The following is a 14,620-nucleotide window of genomic DNA, read 5'->3' as shown; positions in this document are numbered from 1 at the left end:
TGTATAGGGTTGGAGTCTAGAGATCTGCTTGGCCAGTCCATCAAGTGAATATCCTCTCCTTTCAGAAATTTGTCTACCAGAAGAGCTGTCTGCGGCCTTGTGTTAACATCCATTAAAATTAACTCAGGGCTAACAACGCCCCTCAAGAAGTAAGCATAGGGCTCCAAGACCACATCCCTATACTGCGCAATTGTTACAGAGCCTCTCTCAAAGACATGGCCATCCAACATGATGCCTGCCCAGACCGTCAAACCACCACCGCCATAATGGTCGGATTTCGCCGATATTGGAGGGTAGGTAACAGGTTCTTGCTTCTATCCATGTAAACGTAGGACAAGAATAATCATTTAAGCTGAAATGGGACTTGCTATTTGCCTTCCAATATCCGTGAAATCTACCATTATGGAGGAGGAAGTTTGATGATCTGGGCTGACATCATGTTGGATGGCTGTACACCCCTCCATGCCTTTGAGAGAGGCTCTGTGACAATTGTGAGGTATAGGGATGTGGTCTTGGAGCCCTATGACAACCTCTTGAGGGATGCTGTTAGCCCCAAGTTAATTTTAATGGATGTTAGCACAAGACCACATACAGTTCTTCTGGTCGACGAATTTAATGAAGGGGAGGATATTTACTGGATGGATTGGCCAAGTAGAACTCTCGACTCCAATTCTGTCGAGCACATCTGGGACGCTCTTTGGAGGGCAATAGCAACTCGTAACACCCCTCCGAGTAACCTTGATAGCCTGAGTACAGCGTTGTTGAATGATTGGAAACAATTGTCCAACGATCCCATAAACTGCTTCATTTCAAGTATGGAGGCACACTACAAGGCTTATGACTGTTAGAAGAGACCGTACCCCCTACTAACCCCATTTTTTTTTTAATTTTGCAATTGTATTTTCATACCATCCGGCTCTAACAAGTGTTATTTATGATCATGCTTAAGTATTTCAAATTTTAGATGGTTATTTGTTTTGTATTGTTTCAATGTATGTACATGCCAAATTTCATTAAAATCGGTCCAGTAGTTCTGAAAATAATTGACAGAATCTGAAAATTCTCTTAATTTCTTACACCAGTATTTTCAGTACACCATGTATTGTGTCACCATCAGAACTATATTACTACTGTATGAGTTCATTTTCTCAAGCAAGAAATTTGAAAACTCACTTTTTGTTTTAATTATGTGGATAAAGTGTTTAAGTTATCCAATTAAAATAATTATTTTTAAACTTACAATATGTTTCTCCCATATATATATATATATATATATATATATATATATATATATATAAATCTGTAGGAAATAAGCTGGCAACTGAATTATGATCATTCCGTGCAACTCTCTGCCCTCTAGCGGGGAGTTCGATAGAGAAGGAGACGCGTGTTTGTGCTCCGTGATGGCGGATGTCTTTTTTCCTGCGTGTGTTTTTATCTTGTGCTTTGTGTTTTAAATAATAAATATTATGTGTCGTCACCTGGTTGTAGTTCTTCGCAACGAATCCTACATCCTACTACTATGAAGAACACGAGTATTGTTCAAAATACCCCTAGACAGTGTCGCAAATTCTACAAACTTGGGGGCCCGGCCGGGATATGATGACTCCGAGAAATAAACCGAACGAGCTGTTCCTCATCGATGTTCCTCGCCTTGCTCTCGGATTTTCACCGCCCACATTCAATTGAAATTACCGTGCCGCAAAAAGAACTGTTCATCATTGATATTCCGTGCCAAGTGCAAGCAGATTTCCATCGCCCTCGATCAAGTGAAGTTACTATGCTGTGTTAATAACGAAACTGAACTGTCCCTCATCTATATGATACCTGCCAGCAGATTTTACGCGGTCTTCAAGTGAAATTATCGTGCTGTATTGCAGAAAAAGAACAGTTCCTCGTCGATGTTCTTCGAGTACCAATTGCGTGCAGATTTCTACCGACCTCGCCCTCGTTCAAGTGAATTCATTGCGCCGTATTAAAGAAAAAAAAGAACTGTTCCCCGTCGATGTTCTTCGAGTACCAAGTGCTTCCAGATTTCCACCACCTTCAAGGACAATAGAACACTTCGTTCTTCATATACTTCGTAGTTAAGTTCGTGAAAAACTTTCAAGCAGGACCGACTAAAATATTGGTGAAATGCATGCATTCTATTTCTTAGTTCTTAAACTTGCTATTCAATCATTCAGAGTTAATTTGTTTATTCATTTGATTTATTCTTCTTATCATTAAGTGTTTTAAGTCATTACATAATTGAATATTATAGCTGTCCGAGAAATTAGTGTGAAAGATTTCGAAAATAATATCAGTATTTATTTCTGTTTTCAAATGTTGTTCCGTTATCGAAATATCAAAAACAAAAAAGAAAGAAATGTTCCCCGGGTGTTAAATCTATTTTTAGAACACGTTACACTGTAAGATTTTCCAGACGAGAGGGGGGAAAGAAATGAGTTGGTGTTGTAAGTTTTTCTTTTTGCTTTCGGATCATTTTGATATTTATTGCCTAGGAATTATTTTTGATGAAATATTGCTTTAAATTGAGTTGCTTATTTTTTTTTATACTTTTGGTATCTTTTATTATCTGAAACAATTATTCATCGTGTGCATTTAATTTTAGAAAGAGAATTGATTATTGCTATGAATATGTTTTCTTTTACAGTATTTGATATTTGTATTTTATATTTTAATTTATTTTTAAAGTTTTAGTAATTACATGGTCCCAGTTAGTGTATCTTAATTTCAAAGGCCCTTTTTCTAAAAACCGTCACGAATTAACGTAACTGTTCCGACAAAATGGCTTTTCTACTGCGTTATAAGAAAGCAGAATTGTTCGAGTTAACAAAAGAATTAGGATTAACGGTTGAGGCGGATGCCACTAAAGTTAAGATGAAGGAAATGATTATCATCGACCCCAAATATGTTGAAGAAGATGTAAAAGCTATGATCGAAGCTATTTTGCAAGAAAGCGCAGATGCAGAAAAAATCCGACTAGAAGAGAGGGAACTTGAAAAATTGAAAATACAGGAAGAGAAAGAACTTGAAAAATTAAAAATACAGGAAGAGAGAGAACATGAACTAGCAAAGTTAAAAATACAAGAGGAGAAACAATATGAACTTGAAAAAATAAGAATACGAGAAGAGAAGGAGTTCGAGCTTGAGAAATTAAGAATATAAGCGCAACACAAAATAATTCCAGATAGTTCTACGGAAAATGCCTCAACGCCGACTAAATTTGTTCATGAAACGTTTCACAAGTTTAATATGAAGGACGATATTAGCTTAAACCTCACTCTGTTTGAAAGACATGCTGAACTAATTTTTTTGCCGAAGAAAGACTGGGTCCAAAAACTTATAGGATTGATACCGATAGACGTTGCTCACATGATCGCCAGAGAACCCACCGAAAAAGCAAACGATTACGACCACGTCAAAAGCCTACTCTTAAAACGATTCAAATTGTCTCCGGAAAAACTGCACCAACTATTTGTTTCGCATCGAAAAGTCACCGAACACACATGGTCAGATTATTACCATGAATTGAAAACATATTACGAAGGATGGATTTCAGGCTTGAAGATAGAAACGTTTGAGCAACTTAATGATCTAATTATAGCTGATCAAATGAAGAAAAAGGCACCGTACGAGTTCAAGGAACATTTTCTAGATGAATGGTCCACCATTAATTCACCTGTTGAATTGGCGAAGAAATTTGAGGAATATGAGGACGTACGAAGGACATTGAAGCTGAAGCCGTCCTATTCGTTTGAAAGAGAAAAATATGAAGATAGTGAAGTTAACAAGTTTGAGAATTTTTCACGTAACACAGAACATTTTAGGAACGAGAGGAAACGTTTTCAGACGAATCGAGGTCCATATACTGAAAGAAATAACATCACGAGGCAAGTGATATGTTGTTACTGCCGAGCGCCAGGTCATTATGGTGTAGACTGCCCAAATCGCCCTAACACTAATCGGAAAAATAACAAGTGTCCAGCCACTGTGGTGCAAACTTGTTCTCAAACTTCGCAAGAAAAAAGGGGGACAAGGAAAATTACCCTGAGGAATAAAGTTTTTAATGCACTGATCGACAGTGGTAGTTCCGTCAGCCTTATACGTGAAGACATCAGCAAAGAGGTCATAAAACCCTCTGAACTTTCGGGAAAAACAATTTTACTCTCCGGCCTAGGGAAAGCTCAAGTAGAAACCAAAGGGTATTTCCAGGCAGAGTTTGAATTGGATAAAGAAAAATATTCGTTGACATGGCATGTTGTGCCGGAACGGTATTTAGATTTTCAAGCGATCATAGGTTCAGACATCTTAGAACAAGCATCACTCGTACTCGCTAAAGAAGGCGTCAAATTTCGAAAACGAGTTGAGGAAGTTTGGTCCATAAACATGCAGCTATTTGAGGCCAGTACACAAGATGAAATTGATGTAAGGCATGTCTCGAACCCGAAAGTAAGAGAAGAATTATCAGAAATGATTTCCAATTATAAGCCAGAAAAAACTGAAACAGCAGATGTATCTATGAGAATCATTTTGAAGGACGACATTCCAGTCTACCAGTCAGTGCGCCGACTATCAATCCCTGAGAACCAAGCTGTCAACAAGCAAATTGATGAATGGCTAGAACAAGGAATAATCAGACCGAGTTCATCTGAGTACGCAAGTCCAATCGTACTGGTAAAAAAGAAGGATGGAAGTACCAGATTATGCGTTGATTACAGAAAACTAAACCGCAAACTCGTTAAAGATCGATTCCCGCTGCCATTAATAGAAGACGTGTTAGACAAACTTCAAGGAGCTAAAGTGTACACAACACTCGACTTGAGAAACGGTTTTTTTCATGTGAACATAAATGAAGATTGCAAACAATTCACCTCTTTTGTCGTTCCAGACGGACAATTCGAGTTTAACAAAGTTCCTTTCGGTCTAAGTACAAGCCCTAGTGTTTTCCAAAGATATATTTACAGTATTTTCCGGGAGCTTATGCGTAAAGGCATTGTAATAATCTATATGGACGATTTAGTAATTCCAGCTGAGGATGAGAAAGAAGGCCTTGAAAAGTTGAAGAAAGTATTCGAAGTTGCTTCAAAATATGGCTTGGAAATAAAGTTTTCAAAGTGCCAGTTTTTGCAAAGAAGAATAGAATTTTTAGGCCACATCGTGGAGAATGGGACAATTCGTCCATCAACAGCTAAAACGCTAGCAGTAAAAAAAATTCCCACACCGACTACCGTTAAACAAGTTCAGAGTTTCTTAGGTCTCATCGGTTATTTCCGCAAGTTTATTCCAGGATATTCCAAAATAGCAAAACCACTAAGCGACTTGACGAGAAAAGATTACTCATTTGTTTTTGATCGACCCCAAATCGAAGCGTTTGAAACGCTGAAGAAAAAACTAACAGAAAGCCCAGTGTTGAATATTTTTAGACCAGGAAGAACTACCGAACTGCATACAGATGCAAGCCAAATTGGCTATGGAGCCGTTTTATTACAAGAAGACGACGACGGAAAATTGCATCCTGTCCTCTACATGTCCCAGAAAACCTCTCCGGCAGAAGAAAAATACAGTAGTTACGAGTTGGAAGTCCTTGCTATTATCGCAGCTTTAAAGAAATTTCGTACTTATCTCCTGGGTAACCACTTCAAAATTGTGACAGATTGCTCAGCATTCCAAAAAACTATGGACAAAAAAGATTTAGTCACTCGAATAGCCAGATGGGCTCTTCTATTGGAAGAATATGACTACGAAATAGCACATCGTCCCGGCAACAGAATGCAGCACGTTGACGCTTTAAGTAGGAATCCCGTGGCTGTTATCACGACTGATACTCTCACTGCAAAGTTAAAACGGGCTCAACAAGAAGATGAAAGCGTTCAACATTTGAAAACCCTCCTGAAAGGCAGTGACGCTCAAGACTTTTTCGAAAGAAATGATGTTTTGTATAAGTATGAAAACGGTCGTGAAGTAATTGTTGCTCCCAGAGACATGCAAACTGAACTGATAAAGTTAGCTCACGAAAAAGGACATTTCGCAGCAGCAAAGACCGAAGAGATCGTCAAATTGGAATTTTTCATCCCAAACATAACTAGACGGGTGCAAGATGTAATTATGAACTGTGTGCCATGCATACTAGCAAATAAGAAAAGTGGAAAGAAAGAAGGATTCTTGAACCCTATCCCTAAAGAAGATGTACCGCTAAGCACCTACCATGTTGACTTTATAGGTCCTATGCCGTCAACAAACAAGAGGTACTAACACATCCTGACAGTGGTTGACGCATTTACGAAGTTTACCTGGCTTTATCTAGTTAAATCCACTTCTGCAGAAGACGCGCTCGACAAACTGAGACTGCAACAGAAGACTTTCGGAAATCCCAGAAGAATAATAACCGACAGAGGACCAGCATTCACCGCTAAGGCTTTTAGTGACTATTGCATCGATGAGAAAATAGAACATCTGCATATAGCAACTGGAATTCCCCGTGGGAATGGCCAAGTAGAAAGAGTGCACCGCACGCTTATACCGGTTCTCAGCAAGTTATCCATTGAAGATCCTACCAAATGGTACAAGCATGTAGACAGATTACAAAGGATACTTAACAGCACCTCCAATCGAAGTACTAAGCGGACTCCCTTTGAATTGTTGATCGGTACCACAATGAGAAACAAAAAAGATCTTCATGTGCGGGAACTGTTAATGGAGGAATTTGTGGAAGAACTGGAAGACGCACGAAATGTGCTCCGGCAAAAAGCAAAGAAAAATATCCAGAAAATTCAAGCGGAAAACAAAAGAACGTACTATAAGAAGCGTAAAAAAGCTCCTGTATACCAAGAGGGAGATTTAGTGGCTATCCAACGGACGCAGTTCGGAACTGGTCTAAAATTACGGCCGAAATTTTTAGGACCGTACAAAATAAAAAGTGTTAAATCAAAAGATAGGTATGAAGTAGAAAAAGTAGGTAATCATGAGGGCCCTAACTTAACGATTTCATCCGCTGACATGATGAAATACTATTCACGAATATAGGATTGTGTTTCGTTCTTTTTGTTTTGATGTATTTACTTTCGTTGTGATTTATGTAAAGCTTAATTATTTTCATACATCGAAATTTTATGTCAGTCACTGAGGCCAGTTCCTGCAGGATGGCCGAATCTGTAGGAAATAAGCTGGCAACTGAATTATGATCATTCCGTGCAACTCTCTGCCCTCTAGCGGGGAGTTCGATAGAGAAGGAGACGCGTGTTTGTGCTCCGTGATGGCGGATGTCTTTTTTCCTGCGTGTGTTTTTATCTTGTGCTTTGTGTTTTAAATAATAAATATTATGTGTCGTCACCTGGTTGTAGTTCTTCGCAACGAATCCTACATCCTACTACTATGAAGAACACGAGTATTGTTCAAAATACCCCTAGACAGTGCCGCAAATTCTACATATATATATATATATAGTATAGTATATGTAATTTAAGAAGGTGCAATAATGTTTTCATACTTTTTATTTTTTTAATCTGTGCATTAACTAGCAAAATTACTCAATTTCAAATAACTATCCTTTTTACAAACCAAATGCACAAAACAATGTGTACAACATGCTTAATACTTGACTGGAATAATAGGCTAAGAAATTTTATTTTTAATTCCATCCCCTTTTGGTTTACAGAGGTCTAAAAATGTCATTTTTCTGATTTTTGAGGAGCTATAATTTATAAAGGGTAAACAAACACACAACAACAGTAACATTTTCTTATTAGCGTGATTCTAGTGATTAGTTTTTGCCATGTTTCATTTTATGTTTTCATCCCCCAAGCAAGTTATCCCCTTTTAAAATGAGTAAAAATTTTGCATTTGACCTTCAACTTTGCCCTGTTGCCATTATTTTAATTATAAGGTTACAGCTACATAACTCAACATGTGAGACTAATATCTTATGTACTAACATCAATGTGTAAAATTAACTGCCATGATTGTTATTCATATAGATTTCGACCATAATGCTAAGGTCTAAGCCACCAAAATGACTTTTAATGATCTCTAAAAATGAAAGGTTTAGATTAGAGGAAAGATAAAAGTGTTTTTAAACACCTTTTTTTATGCAGTTTTTAATGATCTGAGTCTCAAAAGAATTATAGATGGTAAAGTGCACCCATCCTTTGTATCTATATGGATCAACTCCAGAGTGAATTGTAGTGCATGTGTATCAATGCAGGAAGACCACCTAAGCTATCAAGTTCTGATGGAATCTATCCTGAAAATATTTAACATAGTTTTTGCTTTTTAGTTTTTGTCTTTTCCAGTTTAAATGTTTTCAGTATTTGTTCTTACCTAAGCATTTTGCGTCTCCTGTAACGGTACCTTATACTTATCTATTTGCTTGCCAGCTTTTGCGATCCTCTTCTGTTCATGTATTATAGCTTGCGGGGAAGGTTGCATGTGCTTTTTGGGACCTTCTCACATGCATCGCAGAAAGAGCCTTGTAAAGTATTGGCTAATATTTCTCTGACGACGTGCTAGTCCTTGCTTCTTTGGCATTATTTGGTATTTGGTTTTTCCCCCTTTTCATATTTTGATATAATTTTCATTTAGCAGTTTCTTGATAAATTATGTTTTTGATATTTTAATCATGTTTCAGTTTCATGGTAATTTGTTTTTCCTGAATATTTTAGTACTGATTTTGTTCCTAGCAGCTTAGCTCTGACGCTACAGTACATATGTGTTTGTTTTTTACATTGTTAAATTCTTCAACTTTTTTAAAAAAAATTTTGAATGTATTACTTGTATATTATGTGTGTATTTTTATATGTATTGCCCTCTCATGAAAAGCAGTAATAACAACAATGAACTACTGTTTACAACTTTTCATGTGTATGAATGCAAAACTTGCCTAAATAATAACTTAAATTATCTTAAAAGTTATGCTTATTAAAATTATTCACTTTTTCATTTTAGAGCACCTATGTTCTTAAAGAAATATAAAGCTTATCCTGACAGTTCCACCACACAGTCAAGTGGAATCTCTCTTGGCGTGCCTGTTCCAGAAAGCAATCAAGCAGGTTGAGTTCCTTTATTATATGGTTACTATTTATCATTACTTTTTTACCTTGTAAATACTTTCAAATATGTTAGTAGTAGTTTCATTTGTGAGCATAATATGTTTCGATAAACTATTCCAACTGAAGGCTCTATATTAAAAAAGGTTTGTAGATTAATTGTTAAATTCAAAACCCAAATTAGCCGAAAAAATAATATTTATTTAACCGAAATTAACAGAAGTAATACAGTAAAGACTAGACTATCCAAAAAGTGGAAAATACTTTTTATTCAACACAAATAAAATTTCCTAGATAGAGCAGGTGTACATTCGAGCTCATTTAAAAATATTAAATGTTTTAAGAAATTAAAAAATTAATTTTTAATGTTTTTTTTATAAACAGAAGTAATAATAGTGAAGATCGCAATCTAGAAAACAAACTTCTACAACAGCTGCTATTGAAAAAAATAACCATTCTCATTTCTATATTGTGCATTTCTGTTCTTATCTTCATATCAGGTTTTATTTTCATTCTTTTCAAAATGTTTTTGTCTCATAATTAAAGCAAGTCATCTTTGAAGCTGTGCCTTGTTCATGAACATAAAAATTTTACAAGTTGAGGATAATGTAGCCTGTCAGAAATGAATGAACTGTATTGAAACATGTGAGCGTTCAGAAAAGAAAACCATCATTGCTTCAAAAAGTAGATTCAAGGGGGACTAATAGTACCAGAACAGATATTTTGACAAATGCAATGCAAAGATTATTTTACTTGACGCTAGCTTTCCTTAACTGGTATTTTCCTTTATGTCTCTTTTGAAAAGAAAAACATGCACAGGGAAAGCAATACTGTATCACAGGTGAATATTTAGCTCAGTTGGGATCAGACCTTCCCCTAGGCTTGGGGGGTGGGGGGGTGTTGCAGCACCTTGATTGCCTTTTTTTTATGAACTGGCGCCTTTTAGATTTCAAATTTTTGCTACAAAAAGGTACAGAGCCAGTGTTCACTCCCCTTGATTTCCTATCATGTCTTCTAAGTGGAAATAGCTGAAATTCCCTTCCCCCCTCCTGAATTGGATTGCCATTAAGCTGGCTATGAGAAATGCATGCCTTCCATTATCAATTCCAACAAGGGATAAAAATTAGTCTGAGCATTGTAGAGACTTAACAAGGCTCTTCCGGGGCCTTTCACTTCGGAAACAATAATGAATAAACACCTGGTTTTGTTCTGATAAGCCACAGCTTAAAAAAATTCCTGAAATCGCTTCTTTACTCCTTGCCTCTTGGTTTGAATTGTGTTTTATTTAATGGGATGCTGCTTACACTAGTTTCCAGCATTGAAACTGCCAAAAAATACTGGCTGTCATCCTTCCTCCTTATTGCTTAATGGCAAGGGAATTGTGTGTTTTAAGATAATACTAACTCTCTTCCAGCTTGGTAAACCTTAAGTTAGCCCTTTGCATTTTGGATTCTTTTATTCAAATTCAAGATTTTAATAGTGCTTTTATATATTGATTTAGAATTAAGCAGGTATAAAGTTGCAAGTGGTCGTGTTTACTGACTAGCAAGAGATTTTTTTCTCTAGAAGGTCATAGGGAGCAAATTTCACCATTTCATTTTAGCACAGCTGCGGATACAGCAACAAAATCTAAAACAATGATATTTTCTTTTGGAAATAAAACAATTCACTTTATTTAAGTAAATTATTTTTGAAGCATTAAAAATATGAACTTAAGAATTAAGAACGATTAATTTGCTCCCCATCCAAGATAAGTAGATCTATATATAAGCCGATATTCCCCCTCCCCCAGATTTATTTTAGAAAAGTTTTGCATTTTCTCAGGAGAAATCCAATAGCAGTTCTCTTTTTAAGCTTACAATATTGTAAAATAACAATTTTTGTAGCATTTTTAGCAATAGTAATAATTTCGGGGGGGGGAGGTATGCGGTTCAATCCCCCCAACTCCTTAATTTGTTTTATTCAAAGAGAGCGTAAAAAGTTTAAGGACCTTTAACTTTTGGTACCTATCTTTTCTTCAAAGCAACAAATTGCACATAAAGAATATTTCAATGTTAAATACATTTTATAAATTCAATCTTTTCTTTTTTGTAAAATAAACTTTAGTGTAGGAAATTGAAGCAAGATGGGTAAGAGTGGCAGCATCAAGTTATTGCCTGGCTTCAAAAACTAGCACTGGGCTAAGGGGCAGCTTAAAAACACCATCTTGTTGTACCTTGGCTTCCCCGTCCCTGAGCACTTATAAATAGAAAGAAAATCATGGATGGGGGGGGGGGGGAGTGCTAGTGTCAACTAAATCGTCTAAATTGAAATATTGTTGGATTGTTGGCCCGCCTTGCCTCCAAAAATTTACAATGTGGCCCTTGAACAAAAAATGTTGGAGACCCCTGGTGAATATGCAATCGTTGGATGTAGCTTGTTGTCTGATGATTTTTTACACATTTTGAATTTTCGAATGTTGTTGTGGCACTCCCATTTTTGTCTACTATGTCATTCTACCACTTAGTACCTTTTAGTTACCTTTTTGTAGACAATTATTTTCAACCCTTTTATTTAATTTTTGTTGAAGGCTGCAACGCGAATTCAGAAATATTTATCCAGTTCCATCGAAGTTAGTTTAAGGCAACACCATTTGCCAAATTTTGTTTTAATGCTCACTTGGATTACCAATGATATAGCTTATGAAGATTTTAATAAAATTTATTTTAATTATGTTTTGCTATTTTATTATGACAGAGATGTAAATATGGGGCATTTTTTTTTAAATTGATTTTTATACGAAATACCAAACCGCTCCCTAAAAATTCAAAATTCTACTCAAAATTTCTAAAGATGCTCCTCAAATTGTTTCTCCAAAGTTGCAAACCCTGCATGTTTGGGAATAAGCAAATCAATAGCAGTACAAGGAACAACATTAAGGTTTCATTATTATGAAAAATCCAATAATAATAATAATAATAATTTTGACTCATAGTGAGGAAGAAGGTTCAAGTGCAGGGGGGATAAAATCAATAAGTTTGCTTTGTTTTATCATTTTTCTACTTTCTTCCCCATTTTAAAAACAGCGTTTTATTTCTTCTCTGGGTTATGTTTTTATTATTTATTATTTTTTAAGTTTCTTTTTTTCGTACTGAGACGGAAATCTTTTTAAAAAACATATCAGCTCCAAAGAGTCTTCTTTAGTTAAATCATATTCTTTCTTACACTCGACTGGATATTTTTATTGAATTTTGCTTCTGTTTTAGTTACTGAATTTATAAGTTTTTTACTTTCTTGTGAATTCTCACTATATTAAATTTAACATATTTTGTGATGCTAATTTTTTTTTTCTTTTTTGCTTTTTTTTTTAGATTGAAAACAATTTGTGAATCAGAAAAGTGATTTCCAAATGAAGATTACTTAGTAAAGATGTATTTTGTTTTAACTCTCCTGAATGGAAAAGAAAGTTTTTATGAAGATATTTTTGTAAAATTTATAGAATATTAGAAGGTCGTTTCAGTTTCATACTTCTAAACAAATTATATCTTTGAAAATTCCATTGCTCATCTTAAAGTGCAAGCCTTTTTTACTTTTTTAACAGAAAGGACAACTTTATTTCTATTGATAATCTTACAAAACTGACGACACACAGAGTTTGATAATGCTCCTTGTAAATTTATGGTGAGATTCTTTTTGTTGCAGTTCTGAAATAGAATTGCATAATTCAACAGCTAATTGATTAATTGGGTGGATCAAAAGCTATATCATCTCCCCTCTCCCCCAAGGTATTATAATCACTGCCTCACTTCATTTAACTAACTTATATTCAATCATTATTTGTCTGGGATTTTTTTTATTTTGCCTTTTTTTTTATATTGTTTCGGTAATAGCGCCATGTTGATTTATATTTTAATCCTTTTTTAACTTAATGAAGAACATGTTTCAATCAAGCGTTGATTTTGATAATGATTTGAAACAAATGCGTCGTGTGTTTTCAAAAAAAAAAAGAAGAAGAAATTAAAAAAATCATATGTATTTGCAAAATGTTTTCATAGATCATGCATTTTAACACAGCATTAATTGATTTGTTAAAATGATGTCAACCTAGAAAACATTTTTTAGTAGAAATCAAAGCAAGTTTGCATCGCCCCCCCCCCCTTATCAGATAGTTTAATAGGTTGCTTCACCCCTTAACATGAATTCTGTATTCAACATGAAGATTTTTTACTGACAATAATGAATCCTATTGTCTTATCAGAGCATGCAAATCTGAAAAGTATAAAGAAATGAATTTATTTAAATAATATGAGATCATCTTGTATATCTACAAGGCATTTAACGTAATTTAATATAAATTTTAAAATTTTGTTATTGTATCATTATGTTTGATAACAATCAATATTTCCATTGCTACTTTTAAATTAAAAAAATAGCATAGTTTTAAATACTAGACTGTATAATCAGTACGGACAAACAAGGGACAAATAAAAATATTTATTTGATTAATCCATAGTAAACTAAAAATGTTGGCCATTTTCCATACTGACTAAGCTCAATCCATGTTGGTTGGCATTTCTGTTCTATCCTGTGCATTTAAGATGTGAATAATATCTTGGTTTCCTCCTTCCTTTACTGTTACTGTCTTTTACTGATTGTTGTTAATAAGTGAATCTTTTGTCAAAGCATTATTTCTGTCTTGATTGTGTGATATTAGAGCCTTATTTCTCCATTTGACAGAACAAATAATTCAATGTGCTTCCAGTCTATCCTTTATTATAAACCTGTACAAAGTTATAATAATCATAAATTTTTATCCTGCTTATAAATCTCTTTAAAAAAATGATGAAAATGAAACTTTCCTGACGGAAAAATCTTCACCAGGATGTCTTGGTGCTATGTTTTATTTATTTATTTATTTATTTTTGATTGAAACTTTTTTTCTTTAAATAGCCAAAAGTACTCATGTTAAGATTTGTATGAAATAAATCCTGTTCCAAAAGATAGAGGTGCTTTGGGCAGATTAGACTTAAATCATTTTTTAATGCAGAAAATCCAAAATGAGTCATACAATGTAAAGTGTTTTAAGCTTTTTAAGTAAAAATGTGTATACTACCTGTAAAATTTTATGCCAAATAAGCACAGAAATTGTGGAAATATTTAACAAAATTGCTCATTGTCATATCTCACTTGTTGGGAGACAACACAATATAGCCTAGGTCATTAAAACAAACAAATTGATCTAACATACAAATAAGTGACTAACATACATAAAAGTATGTATGTACCAAAAATCCTTAAACTATGACAATTTTCTTAACGAAAGTAACAAAAGCAAATTAACCTTGCCTGTTAACAAAAACCAATAAAAAAAGTTTTGTTAGATTTTTTGGTAAAATAAGAATCCAAACATATTTGCTTGTTGATTAATAAAGGTGTTCCTCTCATAACATGATTAATTCATGCCATGTAGTACTGAAACCCTGTTATATGAGGTTTGTTTTTTTATAAATTATGCTTTCACTTATATTTTAAGCTACTAAATCGTATACATAACCTAAATCAGATCAATATGTATTGTGTTATATTGAAACTTA

General features: G+C 34.6%; 1 protein-coding gene across 1 annotated transcript in view; it reads left to right on the top strand.

The window, feature by feature from the left end:
- The window catches only part of LOC129218490 (uncharacterized), a 117,918-nt gene extending 104,110 nt beyond the window's left edge, over window positions 1-13,808 (top strand). The window contains exons 17-18 of the mRNA XM_054852773.1: window positions 8,947-9,050; window positions 12,398-13,808. Coding sequence (XP_054708748.1) covers window positions 8,947-9,050; window positions 12,398-12,402 — 109 coding nt within the window. The 3' untranslated portion in view covers window positions 12,403-13,808. The remainder of the gene's footprint in view (window positions 1-8,946; window positions 9,051-12,397) is intronic.
- Window positions 13,809-14,620: the final 812 nt, after the last annotated feature.

The sequence above is a fragment of the Uloborus diversus genome, chromosome 3 (genome assembly GCF_026930045.1).
Source record: "Uloborus diversus isolate 005 chromosome 3, Udiv.v.3.1, whole genome shotgun sequence".
Taxonomy (NCBI): domain Eukaryota; kingdom Metazoa; phylum Arthropoda; class Arachnida; order Araneae; family Uloboridae; genus Uloborus; species Uloborus diversus.
This window is presented reverse-complemented; position numbering and strand designations above follow the sequence as displayed.